This window comes from Echiichthys vipera (assembly GCF_963691815.1).
Source record: "Echiichthys vipera genome assembly, chromosome: 16".
In the NCBI taxonomy this organism is placed as follows: Eukaryota; Metazoa; Chordata; class Actinopteri; order Perciformes; family Trachinidae; genus Echiichthys; species Echiichthys vipera.
This window is the reverse complement of record NC_139841.1, coordinates 15148119-15167755: the sequence shown is the minus strand read 5'-3', so window position 1 is coordinate 15167755 and position 19637 is coordinate 15148119. Positions and strand designations below refer to the sequence as shown.

At 38.8% G+C, this 19637-nt stretch overlaps 2 protein-coding genes across 3 annotated transcripts; one reads left to right on the top strand and one right to left on the bottom strand.

Moving 5' to 3' along the window:
* The first annotated feature begins 754 nt into the window (after positions 1 to 754).
* rcl1 (RNA terminal phosphate cyclase-like 1) lies at positions 755 to 11290 on the top strand. Its single transcript, XM_083929954.1, has 9 exons — positions 755 to 943; positions 1404 to 1475; positions 1706 to 1881; positions 2924 to 2998; positions 3207 to 3331; positions 3918 to 4043; positions 4295 to 4451; positions 8750 to 8853; positions 11107 to 11290. Exons 1-9 carry the CDS (start codon positions 814 to 816, stop codon positions 11258 to 11260), a joined length of 1119 nt encoding a protein of 372 aa, XP_083786080.1. The 5' UTR covers positions 755 to 813; the 3' UTR covers positions 11261 to 11290.
* Positions 11291 to 11355: 65 nt separating this feature from the next.
* On the bottom strand, positions 11356 to 17392 carry anxa3b (annexin A3b). 2 transcript variants are annotated; one of them, XM_083929956.1, is made up of 14 exons: positions 17331 to 17392; positions 16826 to 16859; positions 16690 to 16737; positions 15846 to 15933; positions 15572 to 15666; positions 15360 to 15473; positions 14139 to 14229; positions 13934 to 14013; positions 13649 to 13705; positions 13384 to 13477; positions 12703 to 12798; positions 12536 to 12594; positions 12072 to 12194; positions 11356 to 11816 (listed from the first exon to the last, which is right to left on the bottom strand). In XM_083929956.1, the coding sequence occupies exons 2-14, from the start codon at positions 16835 to 16837 to the stop codon at positions 11757 to 11759; spliced, it is 1017 nt and encodes a 338-aa protein (XP_083786082.1). In that variant the 5' UTR covers positions 16838 to 16859; positions 17331 to 17392; the 3' UTR covers positions 11356 to 11756. The 2 variants fall into 2 exon arrangements, with proteins under 2 accessions (XP_083786082.1, XP_083786083.1); XM_083929957.1 differs by having other exon boundaries at positions 17326 to 17388.
* Between the last annotated feature and the right edge of the window lie 2245 nt (positions 17393 to 19637).

The following is a 19637-nucleotide window of genomic DNA, read 5'->3' as shown; positions in this document are numbered from 1 at the left end:
AGGAGGAGGGGCAGGAAGAAGATGACAACTGCACAGCACAGTGGATGCAGGGGGGGCAGATGAAGATCCACTCCCCTCTGGAGACTGTGCTCCGAGCGAAATAAGCGTCTTTATCCAGAAACTTCATCGCCCATGATTAGACCATTGACGCTTTACTGGATATGTGTTTATTGTATAACACGGTTATGTAATTGACTAGGTTACAGAGAGGGGGAAAAGCTTGTTGGCAAGGTTGCGGTGATTAATCCCTTCCGAGCCTAGATCCCCTCTGCGGACAGCCCTGCAGATTTGGCAGGAAGACTGGGCTGTACAACAACCAATACGCCCTCTCTATCTATTCAGCTTCTAAAACAACAGAGAGCATCGTTTTTATTTTCTAAAGAATTAAATACTGCAGACGTTATCGATCTAAATGACACTTACCATATAAAGGTCAGATCACCTTTGGACTCGATTAAATCCGTTTTAGAAATTGTGTTAAAAAGCATGTTTCAATCCACTATAGTCGGATTAATTTATGCCAAAAGCCTCCATTAAAGTAAGAATTATATTTTTTTAATCCATACGCATAACCCGTGTGTTTACATTTTGATAGCGTGTTGTGCCTTTAAGGCTCAAAGATATGATTAAGCCACGCCCACGCTGGTTTTATGAATGGTTATCTGGCGCCATTTAGTGGCTATGAGCGGCGCTGTACCCTAAAAAAATATTTTTGACCCTCCTGTCTTGCCGTATCTTCGCCTCCCACCAACGTTCTTCCTGGACCAAACACACGTGGATTTCCACTGACGCCAGGCTAGAAATAACAACAACATGGAAAGCCAGGGTCTCGCCTACGACGGCTGCAATTTCTTCAGACAGCGGCTAGTTTTGTCCACACTCAGCGGGAAGCGCGTTAAGGTCAAAAACATACGGTGTAAAGACGACAACCCGGGGCTCCGCGGTGAGTCGCAGCTTCACTCTGCTGCATGTGGCGTCGCAGTTAGCTCGGCGGCTAACGTGCTAGCTGTTACGCAGTTGGGAGTGTGTTTTTATCACTGGGCGTCAGAGGTGGGAAACGACGGGAGTGTAGTGTAAATGTGAGATAAATACAATGTTATCTTACATTTCAAAGTTACGGGAGTGTTGCGCACGCTAAGAACATTGAAACAGTTTTATCTTACATTATAAAAGTGACTTATCTAGGCATACGTGAGTGAGGATCTTATGAAGTTCAGTGGGTGCAAGAATACTTAAAACCACTTGTTTGTGTGTTTTGGTGCTGAGTGCAAAATAAAGGCGTTGCCCCAAACCCACTTGTTGATGTTAAATAAGAAACATTGGCTTTAATTTATGAAAACATGACTTGCATCCACAAACTTAGCTTTTGGAAGATGTTTCACTTTTATTTATTTTTTTTCCAGATTTTGAAGCCAGCTTCATCCGACTTCTAGACAAAGTGACCAATGGCTCCAGAATAGAGATTAACCAAACAGGTGAGTGTTTTCATTAGGATATGATTGTAATGTTTAGCCATGTCACAGTCTGTGATTTATCTAATCACTGTTTACTGACAGGATTGTTGGTATGTTTACATATCATTTTTTGTTCTTTTTGCATGTGGCATTGATTTTAAAGTTCAGTTACAGGGGTGTTCAGTGGCACAGTAAAGTAACATCCACTATGTTATGAACTCACTCACTGTGCCTGTGTCTGTAATCACAAGGTACCGTGTTATTCTACCAGCCTGGCTTGTTGTATGGTGGCTCTGTAGAGCATGACTGTAACATGCAGCGCTCGATTGGCTACTATCTGGAGCCCCTGCTCATGCTGGCTCCATTCATGAAGACCCCCCTTAAGGCCACACTGAGGGGAGTCACCAACGACCCCACTGACCCAACGGTGAGGACACACTCTTACTTTTTATGTCAGAAAGTTGTTTCTCCTTATTTTAATTGTGGCTAATCTAGTTCATCATCACGCCGGCTGCAGCTGAAGCTTTCTTCTGTAGGGTAAGTTGTCTTGTTAATAGTACACTGGATTTCTGGGCGAAGTGCACACCTCCCAATTCCAAATGGGCACTGTGCTCTAGTGCACACATAATTTCATGCAATTATATTTCAGCTCACATCAACTATAATAGTGTATTTAAAGGCTGTATATTCAAGTCTGAGGTGGAGAGTGTTTTTCAAGATAACACAATAGGTCTAAGGCATAGTCATGTTTTTGAGTCAATTCAGAAGTAGGTATATTCACTTAAAGTGTTCAGTTTGAGGTTCACGCTATACATTTGCAATTGCAGTCTTCTCTCATTGTGACACCCATTTTTGCCTCAGGTAAATTTGCATGTTTGATGTGGTGTTACTAAGGCTTCAGTTATCGATTATTTTCATTATCATTTTTTTTTTAATTTTCTCGATTAACCAATTTGTTGTTTGGTCTATAAAATAGTGAAATATGTCGTTCAGTGTTTCCCAAAGCCAAGGATAGTGTCCTTAAACTTCCTGTTTTGTCTACAACTCAAAGATAATCAGTTTACTGCCATTGAAGAAGAAAGAAAGGAGAAAATATTCACCAAAATCAGAGAACCTGAACATTTTTTTCCTGAAAAAATGATTCAAACTGATTTATTAATTATCAAAACAGTTGGTGATTAATTTAATAGTTTGACAACTGACCAGTTAATTAATCAACTAATCTTTGCAGCTCTAGTTGTAACAGCAGGCATCGCTGCTTCAGCCGTTTTTGCTCGGAGCTGCATTTATGTGAAATGAAGTCTATACAAACCACAGACAAGAACGCAGACAGAAGTATGAGAGACACTGGATACGTTGTCATGGAAACTGTTTGTTGCCGGGATAGGATATGATCCATTGCAGACGTTTTCAACCCTGTGAAGACGCAGAAGCATGTTTTAAGGATTTAAACACTCTTTCTCCTGCAGGTTGACCTGCTGAAGTCCACAGCCCTCCCTCTCATGAAGAAGTTTGGCATTGATGGAGAGGGCTTTGATCTCAAGGTGAGGGCACAATGGTGGTCTGTTGATTAGCATGGTGTAATGTCATACATTTAGGTAGTATATTTGAACAGCGCTGCTACTTGAAAGTACGTCTATCCAGCCATCCTTCTCTGTCCCACTCTCTCTCTCTCTCTCTCTCTCTCTCTCTCTCTCTCTCTCTCTCTCTCTCTCTCTCTCTCTCTCTCTGTGTCTGTTGCTGCTTCCTCAGGTGGTGAAGAGGGGTATGGCGCCTGGTGGGGGAGGAGAGGTAGTCTTCACTTGTCCTGTCCGCAGGACCATCAGGCCGGTGCAGCTGACTGACCCAGGAAAGATCAAGAGGATCAGAGGAGTGGCGTATCCTTCTCTGGCTCACAGTTATGGCCTGTTTTCATCTCTGAACAAAGTTAATGTGATACAAATTGTAATTTACAAAGCTGTTAGTACTATTTTATTGTGTTGTCTAATCTACTGAATATTTTCTTGAGTAATCTTGTAATGCCAGGAAATAGTGAAAAATAATGAATTCTCACACTTATAATATCCCATAGCCAGGTTTGACCAAGAGTCAAAAAGCCAAAGATATTCAGTTTACAATGTTAATAAAAAGTTAAGAGGCAAATCCTTACTTTAAGTTAGTTAACATGCCTTAAAATTATAGAATTAACAGTAGATGTAAAGTAAACTATTAACACATTTTCATGAACACAGAAAAAATATTACATGCCTGAGAAATCGTATATGAAAACTTATCTGGTTCTACCCTTTACACTGGAGAAGCTCGAACATGATGTTTTTTGCATTAGTCAAAATAGTTGCCTAATACTTTTCTATTGACTAATCTCTCTGTCTTATCTATCTCATCTGGAATGCCAGAAACTAAACACTGTTGTTTATTCAGTCATATGAGTCATCAAACGCTCCTTGACAGAACCGAACCCAGATATTCGGTTCGAGTTTCTCCTCAGATGGCCAACAGGATAGTGGAGTCAGCCAGGGGCGTCATCAACCAATTCATTCCAGACATCTACATCTACACCGACCACATGAAAGGAGCCAACTCCGGCAAGTGAGTATCTCAGCATTATTGTTATTACAGGGCCATCACTCACTGCTCACTGTTTATCACTTGTACATTTTTTTATTCATGACATTTCATTCCTCCCCAATGTAAAATCCACATAGACAAACCACACTTGTACCATGTAGTACTGTACATATGTAGACATGAGACACTCTTTGTGCATCTATATGTAAAGTGTAACATATCTCTGCTTATTAAGAGAAACACTCAAAGTAATTGGTGTTGGTTTATCGCAGGTCTCCAGGTTTTGGTCTGACCCTGGTGGCAGAGACGCTGAATGGCTCCTTCCTCAGCGCTGAGATGTCGTCCACGCCGCAGGGGCAGGGAGACCCCATGCTACCAGAGGACCTCGGCAGGAACTGTGCCAATCTTCTTTTGGAGGAGGTATATCGGGTAAGTGCTGCAAAAACCATCACACACAGTACCATGGCCGTACATACTGAGTGAGTACATACTCATTCAGGGTTGCAGTTTTTGGGGGATTGTTAGGTAAAGAAAGGATCCGGATTTCAGTTGTCTCAGCCTGGGCTAAGATTTATTTTTGAATTATGAATGAATAATTGAGAGTTCATTTAATCTGTCATTTTGTCCCTCCCTCCTTTGCTCTGATAGTTAAGGCTCTTTCATCACTTAACCGATCTACAAAACAACTGCCATTCAAAATAGCAAGCCTGCCCTGTTTTATTTGCATAATTTAAGCAGGTGTAATGGTTACCTGCCCTTACGCATCTCCAACAAGTCTGATAACGGTATACAGAGTACACCCAATGCTTATTTATTGTTGGATATATATTTGGAGGGATCCATTTTTTGTAAGCTTATATGCTTAGTAGCAATGCCAGACATTCCTCGGTTCTCATCTAAGATTCTGTCTTTCTACAGTTTTGAAGGGAAAAAAAATCTGAATCCCAAAGTGGAAAACTTTGAAAACAACCTACTTGACAAACATATATCTGAAGAGATGAATATTTGGGTCCAACCCTAGTTCTAAGCGTTACCTTAAAGCAGTGTTATGATCATACGCTTAAGTTCGACTTAACTTTTAAAGTGTCACTGGAGGTTTCTATCAGGTCTTGATAACCCTACACACGGCAGCTAGAGAATCAGTTTTCTGCCTGTCCACGGACAAATCCAAATTTTTGGGTAATAGCTGACACAGACAGTCAGGACACATTAGAGTCCGAGCATGTAATGATGACACTTGCTGCCCTTGTTTACCCGAATTCCCTGGTAATGACCCAAGTCTGGAATTCAATCTTTGTGGGCAGAACCTAGGGCTGGGAATCCTTAAAAAATCAGATACTATTTAAGTGATAATGATACCAATAGAGTACTTCATTTGATACCTTTTTTTCTACTTCATTCCAAACTCGCCACGTGATTGCGTAAAAAGCTGCCGCCACCACTCCTCCCCATCCAAATGATATTTAAACAAATGAGACATTTACATTTAATCAAAGAGTGCTTGCAGCGATTTGTCTTCAAGCGAAACCATACTAATAGTCATTTCTTTTGAAGATCTGGGTACAAAAAGGATAGAACACAGGTATTGTTTGACTGGAAAAGTTTGATTTTATTCAGTAATGGGTCTTTTCTGTCAATTAAGGTAGGACCTTAAAGGCATCGAGTCCTAGCAGAACCACAATGTAGACAGCAACTAAAGAGGATTTTCATATCAGATCGAATATTTCGATCAGGGATTTTCTCACTTTCACTAAGACAGGTGCTATAGCCCCTTTAAGCCGGCATGCAAGTATGTCTCTGCATTGTGTCTCCAGAACACATGCTTTTGGAATTTGGTTCCACATTACGCGCATCAATCTACACACCATATGGATATGCGCTAATACTCCATATTGCATTGCTGAAATTCCTTCTCCATGACAGCCCTACTAACTTGGCTGTTACTAAAACACATACAGGTACAAATACATCGAAGTATTGAGGAAAAAGAGTCCACTTCATCAGAATATGTAATTAGATCCAGTGACTGTGACCTAAGTTTTTTTTTTTCCTCCACATGGATCTGCCTCTGAGCCTTCTTTCACAGGAGCCATGTGAGTCCAGTTAGCTGGTCAGGGTAGGGCTGATTAACTCTGAAACAGGAATATTGTTGGATGCATCCTCTTAACTCCAAGCAACAGAGTGGGTAGATAATGTTTCTCTTGAGCAGCCTCAGAGGGTGGTAGACTAAAAAAAATCTCCAGTTTGTTCTTATTTTCATAAACTGCTGCTGGTAGAACAGGTAGATTTACCCGTTCAGACACTGAACAGCATTTGAATAACTGCTTATTTCAATACTTAACTACAGCAGTAGGACAGCGTGATTGCTCTAACCGAGAAGAGAGGATAACACCAGAGTACTCTGGGATCTGAACGGTCTTTTGTGCTGGAGTAGTTACGTTTTTTTGTGAGAAAGGAAAAGAAATTAGCTGGATTCGCATTAAAGGGCATGGGCGCTCTGTATCCTGCGTTTCTGTTTGTTTAATGGTTAATCAGTACAGTCTTCTTGTAGTAAACCAAAGCAACATGATTGACATTTTGTTTTTGGAAGCAACAGCAACACTGGACAAGAGCTGATGTGAGTAGATCAGATTCTGTTGAGTGTTTAATATAAAATGATCTTTTGAAAAACCTAAAAGACAACGCTAACTGTCTGTGTGAATGTTATTGTGGAGAGTTTTGTCATGTGCAGAATGTTTCCATGCCAGTGGAAGTAAAAAGGAAGACGTAGTAGAGGTTAGAAAACGAGCCTGAAGACATTCGGAATTTGAGATAAGATATTAAAAATATTGTTCACTCACCTTTGTTGTTGTTGTGGTGGGGGGGTCTGTATTTCTGTTTTAGTGTTCAGAGTTAGGTTAATTTAGATTAGGTTAAATTAGTCCTCGGCAAAGAAGCCTTTGGCCTAAATGCATTTTTATCTGTTAAACTTACAAACGCAAAATAAGTATTTCTCCTTATTTTTTATTTATTTTTCATTCCACACATTCAATTTTCTTTTGCTGTGTTTTACAAGTTTTGGTCAAGAAAGGTTTTAGAATGTGGATTTTGAATTCTATTCCGTCATATGCTTGAGTTTGTCTGCGCCCACGTTTTTTTTTTTCAGTTGAATTGTTTGAAAGGGGTTTGCCACTTGCTCTGAGTATTCAAGGGACTTTTCCATAAGTCCTTGAGGCTGGTTGGTGGCTGCTGACCTATTCGGAGATCTCAACTGTCAACTGGTGATTTCTCTGGAAGGCAGAGCCTGAAACTAGCTCTCAGAACTTGTGTTAATGCGTAACATATGCTTATTTTGGACTGAAACAACGTTGCTTGTTGAAGAAGGTATGCTAAACAAAAAGTGGGAAGCCGGAACACTGAAGTTGTTTGAACTTGTGTAGCTCAGAAAAGCAACACAAAAGGTAAGGTGCTCAGGCGCAATACTTTTTTCAATAGTCAACTTAATGTGTTCTCTCCTTTGTGGAAAATGTTAGAGAAATATCAATGATGTTGGCTAAAACCTCTTTAAAATGTTTTCTTTTTAATGAATGCTGTTGAGTTTCCACTGAAGGAAATGGAGTGTGCTTGGTAAAATGTCCTGGAATTTAAAAAAATGAATTATTCACTCCTGTATCCAGACAGTAGGAAGTATATACACAGAAAACAATATCTGTAATAACCATTAAGACGGATGTAGTTTGTGTCCACCAGCAGTCCATCTTACTGCTACTCTCGAGGCTTGTTAATGGAGTAAATTGGTGGAAATAAGTTGCGATGGAGGCGCAGTTCTTCATAATGTTGTGTAGTTGAAGGTATGAAGTATTTGTTTGAATTCATTTTTTTACAGCACACCAAGTTTGATGAATCTTACCAACCTGTAGAAGGAATGCAGATGGCAAAATGTCCGCCTCGTTGACAATAAAGACAAGGGCAGCATAGTTCCGCTGTGGTGGCTCCAGTGATATGATTATGTAATTGAATCGTATTCCTGCTGACGGGCTGTCACGATGCCATAACACTGCGTGACTGGGCCACATGCATACTCAGTTAGAAGGGAGGCACAGTACAAGAACAGATTTAGTGTAGCTTACTATAAAATGACAATCACAGAATGGACAGCCAGCTTAATGTTCATTTGATTTATAAATAAATAGGCCTCTTGGTAAACAGCACATAGCTGTTGTTGAGTAATTATGATGGCATGTGATCACTTGGATACGGAGAGTGGATCCTCTGTCCTTTAAATATGTAATTTGTCAAAGAAATGGGGGAGTAATAGGGCGACGGTCTAGAAGGTCAGAGGAGGCAGGAAAAGGCAGCTTTATTTGAGAAAAAGACGAGAGAAACGTAAGAGGTAACATGTCCGCTGTGTTAACTGTTCAGAGATATTTAAAAAGAAAATTTTAAATGCAAATGGGAATTTTGACAAAGACTAAAGGTAACAATATCTGCCAGCCTCACTAAAAACCACTACAAAACTGTAAATAAATGTGCTTTAAAATGTTTTGTGAGTTCAGAACCGAATAAACATTTGGCCTACAAACGCCTCTCTTGGCTCCTCCCGATGTTTTGCCAGTGTAGATGACTATCAGTGTTGAACCTGAGATAATCAATTCCCTGTGCAAGGGTTGCTGAGTCCACCTCCATGACGTATTTTTGTGTTGTTTTCGTTGCTGTAACGCACGGTCCCTCTCTTCTCTCTGTTTTAGGGCGGTTACGTCGATTCATCCAATCAAAGCCTGGCGCTGCTCTTGATGACCCTTGGCCAACAGGACGTGTCGAAGGTTCTGCTCGGACCCCTCTCCCCATACACGTAAGCGACAGTCACTCAATAAGAGACACACACACACACAAAGCTCCCTGCCTTGGCTTCTTTATAAGTTACTATACAGATGCACTTTGTTATTCTTCTACGTGTCCAGTCTTGGTAAGTGACCGTATTCCAAAGTTCTCGTCCTACTGCAAAGCACGAAATGCTGGACAAATAAATGAACACTGTCTGCAATAACTACACTCATCAGTTTCTTAAACATAAGCCTCATTGTTTATTTTTTTTACTGAGAAATACCAGGATTTTATTTTTTTAAACTAATCTGCACCTAAATTAGGGCTGAGTATCGCCACTGATTTCCTGAATAAATTTGATTCCGATTCACAAGGTCCTGATTCAATTCAATTTTTGATTTGATTCAATTAAGAATATTTCAGTTACAGATATGAAGGAGGTTCTGAGAGACAGAATGCTGTAATAGTACAGGAACCCTCTGACCTGGAGCATTATTAAAATATTAATGATAAATTAATTAAGAATTGACCCCAAAGCTGTTCTATTAATGTACTTTTAATTCAACACAATAATTATACAGACTCTAGAGTCAGTGAGATGAGTATTGAGTCATTTTCATTCTGATATTTTGAGGTCAAAGGTGAGGGGATCCATTTAAAAATGACCATGCCAGTTTTTCCCTCGCCAAAATGTATGATGTTGGCGTGTTATTTAATCCCCTTTCAGAAAAGATCAACCTTTTTATGAATCAGTATCAGATATTTTAAGATAGGAGATCAATTTTAGTTTGGAAAAAGTTTTTTTTTTTCTTAACTTTGCACCCAAAAGTTATTTCTTGCCGCAAATGTACATTGGGTGCTGCAGTTCACAATAAACATGGTGCAGTAAGTACAGCTCAGTCTTCTGCTTATAAAAAGGTAAGAGAAAAAGGGAAACCGTGCTGATAATGACCCAGATTTTTTGAGAAAGAAAATATTGATTAAACAAAACAAAAAAAAACCTGAATGAATCAGAAACGGAAAATAATAATATAATCAGAATACTTTTTTTTCTCAACACATGTTATGCTTTTGAATGCATGCACTTTCATGAGACTTGGTCCAACTGTGCATTCACATGGTCAGTGCGATTTTATAATGTCTATGTTCTTAGTGAATGTGTGATAAATTAATATATATATTAATGTGTATATATATATAAGTGTGAGATGCATTAAAACTAGAATAACTCTTAACAAATGGAACAGCAATTGAACACAGTTGATTTCGGACATCTTCATCAACATGAAAGAGGAGTGAACTATGAACTGTCCATTTTCAGTTATCATGGTACCGGTGCTGTGTCCCTCTCAAGTACAGTACTATGATAACTGAAGATTGGCAGTGCCATCACAATGCACTCCTCTCCATACTCAGGTAATGCTGATGTGTGTGTGTGTGTTTTTTTTTCTAAAGAGCAATAAAATTAAGTTTAGATGTTTGATTATATTTTGTTTCTGTAAGTTGGTTTAATTGAAGTGAAGTGGAAGTGCCTTAAACTTAATTCTCTTTAATGTCCAGCAGGGCCGACTCCACTGGTTGTAAAAAGAAGTCCAGTTGTTTAGAGGTCAATGAGGACGTTGCCCTACTTCTCACTTGATTTATTACTTCAGTAAATGAGTTTATAGACTCAATAGCTAATTTAAAGTCTTTAATACAGCACAATGTTAATTGTAAATTTTGACAGGTCATGCTACGGCAGGGTAGAGGAGTTTGACCCTTTCACAGTGTGTTTTCACTTCACCATAAAATGATTCTAACACTGGTCGCCTTAAAATGTCTTCGGCTGTTCAGCTGCACCTTGCTAACAAGGCTAACATTAGCTGGAAACTTAACGGAAACTAGCAATTCTCAGCCAGCTCCATGTCACTCCGTGCCTGCAACTAGTGCTCCCCCCCTCACCTGCTGGTAATAGGCCGTCAGATGAATTTCAGCCAGTTGAAAAATATGCTCCTTCCTTGACACCTTGACCTGCTTTATAATTTAAAAAAGACATGGAAATCTCACTTTTTACAATATGGCCACTTTAGGAATTGAAGGCAATGTGCGTGAGAGACCTTTTGACCTTAACCTACGTCACTCAAGGCAGACCATAATGGATTAGACCCAGGACACTGTACTACAACTCATATTATTTGACAGTTGGACTATATTTCACCCAGCATTGGGTGAACGCCTCTCATAAAAATGAAACTGAAATTTCGTCTCCTATTAACTTTCTTCCCCCTCTCTGTCTCTCCAGGATCGAGTTCCTCAGACACATTAGAGATTTCTTCCAGATCATGTTCAAGATAGAAGTTCAGAAGCCTTCAGAAGACGAAAGGAAAGGAGGGGACAAGGTCCTGATGACCTGTGTAGGAGTCGGTTACAGCAACATAAACAAAAGCCTGAAATAAAATAAGTTTTTTTTATATATGTAAACAGCATGCTGTGGTCTTGTATCTCTTTGCTCAATAACATCAAATAGTAGAACAATATATTTTTATTTTCTTAAATTTGAAAGTCAGGACATCAGATATTTGTGTGCCAATTTTTGTTACAATATGCAAGAAGATAAAGTACATAAGAAACACCCAATACAAACAATTTTATAAATTGGAAAAGACATTTGACAACATCTCCATGTACATTCACCTTCTTAAATCTGTGTTTTAATCATTCAGTCTGCACGGCACTGTCTGGCTGAACATTACTGGAATTCCACATTCAAAAGCATTTCTAAAATGGTTAGTTCCAGCTACATTCTAGCAAATAAAATGTATGCATGTATGGTACTATTGAAAACCTTCAACGACTTGTCAGCCTCATTGGCTGCGGTTCTTTTCCAGCTGCACATCACGCCACATGTTTCTCATCACGCCACATGTTTCTCATCACAGGCGTTAGGAGGAGTTAGTCATCTTGGCCACATAGACGCTTGAGGGCGTCGCCATAACTGCCCGACACTTCAGACTACACAAATGAGAAAAAAAACAGTTGTGTTTTAAAAACCCCATTCAGAGCAGTATTGCCCAGCATCTGTGCCGGTGACACCTGTCTGCCTCTCCAATTGGGGGCGTGCTAACTGCCGTTGACTGTAGGTAATATAGACTATGGATAAGTACCTAACTTTAAAAAATCCAAACTATCCCTTTTAAGTTTGCTGAACATTTATGCCGAGGTGGAACGATCATATTAAATTTGATCTCTCTGGGTGTGTTCACTGACCTCTAACTGGGAGTAGAGGGAACATCCAAACAGCTTCTTGTACTCGGCTCGGATGTCCAGCAGGTCTACCTCTGAGCGGCTGACTAGTATCCTGGTCAGAGTGGACTCTGTGGTCCCCGCACCCTGGACAAATTTAAATATTGGAAAGAAACGAAATGCACAAATTGGTAAATCAAATCAAATACTCATTCGTTTAGGTACATCATACTGCAGTACTGGCTGCTGCTATATCTGTTTTCACATGTTTTTTGGAGCCTATTGACATTTCAACCTGTGGTGCAAATTTAGTCAAAGCGTCAGCAATAAAACAGCAGCTTAACATTCCTTTCCACGCCACTGGTGATGAATACAATTGTCTGCTGTGGTCAGAAATGACTGGTCAACCAAACAATATGCGGATTTTGTTTTGGGAGCCCTTTTTTAAAAGGCCCTCATGATACAGATGGACATATTGTACAGCTTACCTTCATGCTCTTGAAAAGCCTCTCAGCCAGGTACGCAGGAACAGTCTTCACACACTTAACTTCACAAAATAAATTGAAAGGAAGAAGTTGTTTGTAATAAATAAGTTTTGTTGAATGAGCCAATGTTCAATGTAAGGGTCAGAAAAAGGCAGAAACATTGTTCTCACCAACAGCCACAAGTAGCTTCTCCAGGTCTCCAGACATCTCACTCTCAATGCTCTCCTGCAGAGTCTTCTTACTAACACTCTTGTACTCGACCAGAGCTGCCAAAACATGAGAATTTTTGTTTTCCTCTTGTTGAAGGTCATATAGATCTCTTTTATGTTTTCTGTTGTTTTGCTATGCTAGCAGTATGGCTCCAAGGATGGTAATGTCAGCCAGTTGGTCTGTCCACCACCTTTGTTGTGTGTCCCCAGAAGGCGAATCTTACTGATTTGGGTGATCAACTGACTTTTTTACCTCTAGCAATGAGAGATAAGGCCGATGAGCTAGACATTTTTGGCATTTAGTAATAGGGTGGGACACCATGAAATTGAGAAACATACATTCATGATTTGCTGCTCCCTTTTCAACTAGTCTCCTTATCAAGTCCAATGTTTTAAATTTGTCCAATACTTTTGTTCATGACCACATACCTTGCACTTTAGCAATGTTACTAAGGTAAAGCTAAGATGGTTGCAAGAGTCTCAAGATATGGTTATGGTTTAGTATAGGTAGTCAGGAAGCGAGTTTTCGCAAACTGAGAGCTAACATCTGAACACAACCCAGCTAAACATCTTTATGTTAGAATTGTCATTGTGAGCATGTTACTGTAGCATGCTGCAGAAACATGTTGGGGGTGAACCCACTCTGTCGCAGCTGGGCAATACTCCTGTGGCACAAGATGTCAATGAACTTCCCCTCATCAGTTCCCCACTTCTTCTCCCCTGCTTCATACAGGGCCTGTGAAATAAGAGTGAAAATATACATACAGCCTTAGTTTTATGTTTCCTTGAGTTTTCATTTGACATGTTAAGCAGACTTTTTTTTTTATTACCACAGCCCTCATTTATTTGCATCCACAAAAAAAAAAAAATCAAGAACAAGGGTTCAATTCCGTGACAGTGAATATACCTTTGCATCTGCTTTAGCTTTGGCGGTGTCCACATTAGTGCTCTCATCTCTCTTCCCCTGTGAGGATAAACAGAAGACCATAGTTTGGGATACTTTGAATGAATTCAATACATCTGACAGTTGAGTGATGAGCATTTTTAAAATACTGTGTCATAATTTGCTAATGGTGATGACAAACTTTTTAAAGGTTAACAGATCTTGTAGAAAACATTTTTGAAAGCGTTAGGTCTATTCTCATTTGTTGTGAATGCGAGCACATCAGCGTTTTAATACAAGGTACAGTACCTCAGCCAAGATGAGCAGTGCTTTGCCATAATCTCCATCTACCTCCGACTGCAAATCCTGAATCATCGATTTTCCAGTTTCTTGAATCACACAGCACAATACGGACGATTTCACAACAACCTAGACGTTACACCATGAACATCTGCCAACTGTTGCACAATAACAATCGTTGGGATAACAAATACTTTGCGTTGAAGACACTCACCTGCAAGATATGCTTCAGACAAGGCTTTGATTTGTCTGTTGGATCTCGAGGCAAAGATTTCTGTCAGCGTACTCTCAGTGGTCCCTGCTCCCTGTATGCAATACACAAAAAGTAATATGAGGAAGTGAATGATAATAGAGTGAAATAAAAAGGCATTTCAGCTGTTCTTACACCACAATGTCAAAATAGTCAATTTCATTAATCCAAACAAATCTGAAGCAAATTGAGTGTTTAAACAAATTACACTTTTAGAACCATCTTCGCTCCCTTTAAAAGGTGCCATTTAGTGCTCACTTTCAGGTTCATACTTGGATTTTGTCGTTAGCATGTTTTGATGCTTTAATGTTAAAAAAATTATTTTTCTCACACTGTCAATCTGAATATATACCTGTATTCACCCTCAACTCAACGCTCCGTTTAAGCGTCCCTCCCATAAAAGCCGAGTCACTTCTGATTGGTCAGTGTTTCGGGGGCTTTTGCATCTGCTCTCAGCATCTCTTGCATTGAGGAAGTAAGGCAGACTTTGAAGCTAATTTGACTTTGTGGCCAAACAGTGAAATTGCAACTTCCGCGTCAGCCACATGATGCCGGTCAATCAAAACCTTTTGCCCATTGACATGGTGAAAGACATCTGTAAATCCATGGATATATATTTTTAAGCGTCACAACCCCAGCGAAATGACTCGTGTTAATATTAGAATTTTATTCAATTGGTCCAATAACATTTTTGAAGTCTGGAAGATACGCACCATTTAATAATTTAAATTTCCATTCAGGTTAGCCAAAACGCTAAAGATTCAAGATTCAAGATTCAATAAGCTTTATTTATCCCGAGGGAAATTATTGTTATACTAAACCAGAAGTAGCTGGCTTGGCTGGGTAAGTCTTAAGTGCGTCTGCTGTATGGGCCCAACAGCACAGAGGTTTGATGGAGGTAGAGTTGATCATCTGGCTATTTTTAAAAGCAGTAAGTTTAGCTTTTTAGGAATAAGCAGGGCTCCTCCTCAAATGCTGTATCCAGTTAATACATCCATGTCTCTTCACCGTCATTGCACCTGGGGAATGACTTTAACGGCACCGTAGCAGCACTTTCTAACTATATATTGTGTCGTTACATAGTGACATCTTCAAAAATAGTTTGTTTCTTTGAACACTGCATCAGCATGCCAATACAGACTCGGTTTACAAGCATCTTTAAGTTAATCTGACACACAATCTTACCTTGATGGCTTTGATGACTTCATGACAGTCATAGACAGCGGTAGGCATTACCAAGGCTACTAACAAGTCCTCAAAGTCTCCGTGGGTGTCGCCCTCCAGGTCATCTACTAATTTCTGAGGATGGAAGGTTGATGACACACAAATCTTACTTCACTATCATGAAACTGGTCCTTTGGTCTAGAATTATTATGTAAAAGAGTCTATTCATATACCCTTCCTGTGGCTTTCTCGTAGGCTTTAGCGATAAGCTGGCGCTGAGCATTACTTCTTTGGGTCAACACCTCAATTAGTGTCTTTTCTGTCGTACCTATAGAGAGGAGACAGCATAAAACAGGCGTACCACTTACACAACAGTTTGAGAGTTCATGGGTTGACAACCATAAACAAACTCATATAAAAGTTATTTCACTGGAAAGATGTGTCATTAATGCTTTACATGTTGGTCTGATACAGCAGAATACTGATAATGGTGACTCATTAACTTACCAATGCCCTCTATGGCCTTCCTTAGTGCAGACACATCTTCCTCCACTTTGAAGTTTGCCTTGTCCTTCACAGTTCCTCTTGTATTGGACTGACAAGCACAGAAACACACTTGTGATTGAAAATGGAGAACAATAACACAGGTTCTTGTGTGATGTAACTGAGTACACTTACTCAAGTACTACAGTTGAGTATAATATTGACATACTTCATGTCTCACCCCATGAGTATTTCCATGTTGTGCTATTTTATACTTCTACTCCACTACAATTCAGAGAGAAATATTGGACTTTTTACTAAACTACATATATTTGACACTTATAGTTCCTTTTTTACATTTAAAAAAAATCATATGATGCGGTACAATACTACAAAATAAAGCCCGGTAGTGGACAAAGTGGCTCCACACTGACGAACTACAACATTAAAATGATTTTACATGCATTTGTTCATTTAAAAACAACATACTATAGAAGAATGGGGAAATTCATTTCAATAGAAACTATTCTGTACAACACAACACTTTAAAATGAGCCAATTCTGCACAATAAGTAATTTTGACATTTTGCTGATAATACTTTGTACTCTAACTTAAATTCAGGACTTTTACTTATAATGGAGTATATCTAGACCATGTTATTTCTACTTTTACCAAATTAAAGGATCTGAGAAGCCTACTCTTTTCCACCACTGTACAGGTGTATATTTATATATTGTTTGCTGTTGGATATTTTAGATACTGATTCCTACACTAATGTACTTGTCACTATCGATTTAAGCAATAACAACCCATGCAATAATGATCATCATCCTACACACTTGAAAGTTAAGAGTTTCTCCAACTTACTGTCACGGTCAGTGAGGAGGGGGAGTCTAAGAGCAGGTCCAAGTCATCCTACAATACAAGTCAACACCATGCAAGTCAAATTTCACCTGTTTTCCCATATTGTAGGCATACAATCTATTGAACTACAACTACTCACCCAAACAGACATTGTTGTAGTTGTAGAGAACAGTCTAGGGAAAAGGACAAACACCCAGAATCAGCCCCTTCATATACAATATATATATATATATATATATATATATATATATATACACAATATATATCACATGTATAATGATAAAGAGTGTGCTTCTGATTAGTTTTGCTGCACATTTTTCTTCCACATTCACAGCCTGCCTCGGTTCGGCGGATCCACTGGAGTATTCTTCTAAATATATTTGTATAAATCCATAATAACCACTCGCATTTGATAGGGTAGTGTTGACCCAAGCCAATATAGTCGTGAGGACACGTGTACGCCTGCATCAAATCAAAACCTTAACATTGTAATGTCGACCTGTGCGGTCTAAAATCCACTGTTTCCAGATGCGCAGAGTATGAAAACAACCAAACACGGAGCAGATGCAAAGAATAGACGCGTGCATCCATAAAGACCGTGGCTGATCAAAAGTCAGAAACCGATGTTTTTCCTCTTGCCTTACTGAGAGGACGGGATTGCAGTCAGACGACGAATTTCACAGTGTGCCAGAAATCGCCACACCTTTCAGAGAAGTTGGAAAAGGCAACGCCCATCATTAGCTGGAGGAAGTTGAATCATGCAGACGTTTCTCATAAACTCCTCCTCAGCTTGGATACAGCAACAGTACTGCCCTGTCATAGTCGGGCTCTGTTTATGCTGTGCTTTTCTGTAACTTGACTCCCTCGCGCAACAATCCACCCGATTCACTAATGCAACACCACCTGTGTACACTCCCGTTCAAACTGTAAGAGTCAATACATTAAGTAAGCTTAATGTGGTCTCTTTAAAGGCCTACACCGGGTCCAAGTCCTGTTTGCTTTCAGGGCAAGGAGTGTCCTGAGTCAGAGACAAGGAGGAAGGAAATGGGTTCGATAGGCCTTATCTCTCAATGCCATCATCAGAGCAGTGACTTCATGTTAAGATCACAAGCTTTGATCTAAATACAAAGGTATTTTAAAGTGTTAATAATAGTGAATTATAGGCTATTTTGTAATTATGCACAATCATTAACTAATGAATGGCTCCCTTAGTCATAATTTAACAACCTGAGGCAATCTTTATTGAAGAAACCATGCAGACATCATGTACTCAACATAGTGATACAGAAAGACAAGTAATGTGAAAAAAGATAAATAGGGATATATAAGTATTGAGTATATGTATAATGTATTTATTGTTGTCATATTTTTCAGATTTGATACATTGTTTCTTCAATCCACTTTGCTGCTGCAACAATGTGTCAATGTCTTTATATATATTCATATAGTATCTTATGAATAGGTATACTTCGATATTACATTATAAGAGAAATAACATTATTATTCTTTAAAAAGGTTACCATGTATATACAGTTTTACAGTTGTTTTTGTTTTGTTTGTTTGTTTTTTAAAACTTTTTTAATGTTTCTAAGTTTGAGGGACCCCTTTGTCTTTTTGTCTATTCTTTGAGTTGACATATTGTTATTTCCATTGATGAAGGTAAATTTGCAATATAATCAATGCTGTATTTGATGTAGAATGACATTTTTGCACACAATTTTGATATTGTGATTAGTTTTATACACACTTCAAGAGCTGTGCCAGCTCATCTCAGTATTCTACACCGGAGACATGTTGTCAAAGGGAGCCATGGCAACAAGGGTTCAGTCCCCAAGGAGACACCATCATCCCTGAGGACAGGCAGCAGTGGGCTGATGCATAGGGGTAAAAATATCCTCACTGGTCAAGTGTAAACAAATAAATGCATTTAATACAGGTGGGACATGGAAGTGATACTGGGAGGAAATGGACAGTTGCGACACCTTGTGGAAAACTATAATAGAAGTAGGGACAGACAAAGTTATGGGGGTTTGTGGATGATGACAGTGCCTAGATGCCTTTCCCTCTCTATGGATATGTTTTCAAGTTAACTGTGTTAATGTATATAAAAAATAGGCCCAGTAATGAATGTAAACATTAGTTAAACATGTGAATGAATGATATAAGATAAAATACATGAAAGGTTTGGATTAAGGTATTCTTCTCCATCACTGAGGCACATTACTAAAAATAAACTGTTGGTAAAATGCCCTATGATTTACACAAAGATTTTTTTCTTTATTCTCAAATTGTCCCAAACATGACCCAAACAGCTATAAAACAGTTCGACTGTAAAACAACGATATACGTATACGGCAGTCATTTTTCCTTCCAATGACCATTACAATCTTACATTATGATGACATAACATAAGTAAGTTGAAGAAGAAAGAGTACTTAAAAATACAATGAATAAAAAAAATAAATAAAAAAGGAAGTGAAAAGTAAAACAACAACTAAAAAGTAACTATAGATACATAAATAAATAATTGGAAGGTAGGCGATATAATCACATTTCCTTGAAAAAATGTTGTAATTTATCAGCTTTATAAATACTACTTGTTATTAATCATTTGGATAGACTCAAAATAATTCCAAAATTCAGGTTTGAAGGGATCAAAGGTTGGCCGAGATTTTGAAAGTGCAGCTTTATGGATGTGACATTTTCCTTGTAGAATTAATAAGTTGACAATCCAATTATGTATTGTTTTGTTTTTGTTTTCAGTGAAAACAATTACATTTTTTGCTTCCAATTTAATTAAGTGTTTTTTTTTTAAATGTTGAAATAGTTCTATTTTTCTCAGAACTCCAAAGCATACTGACCATGGACATGGACAAAAAAGAGATACTGACACTCCCAGAATAAAGATTTACACAAATTACATCCTCATTGTACTCGACCTTGTGACGCCT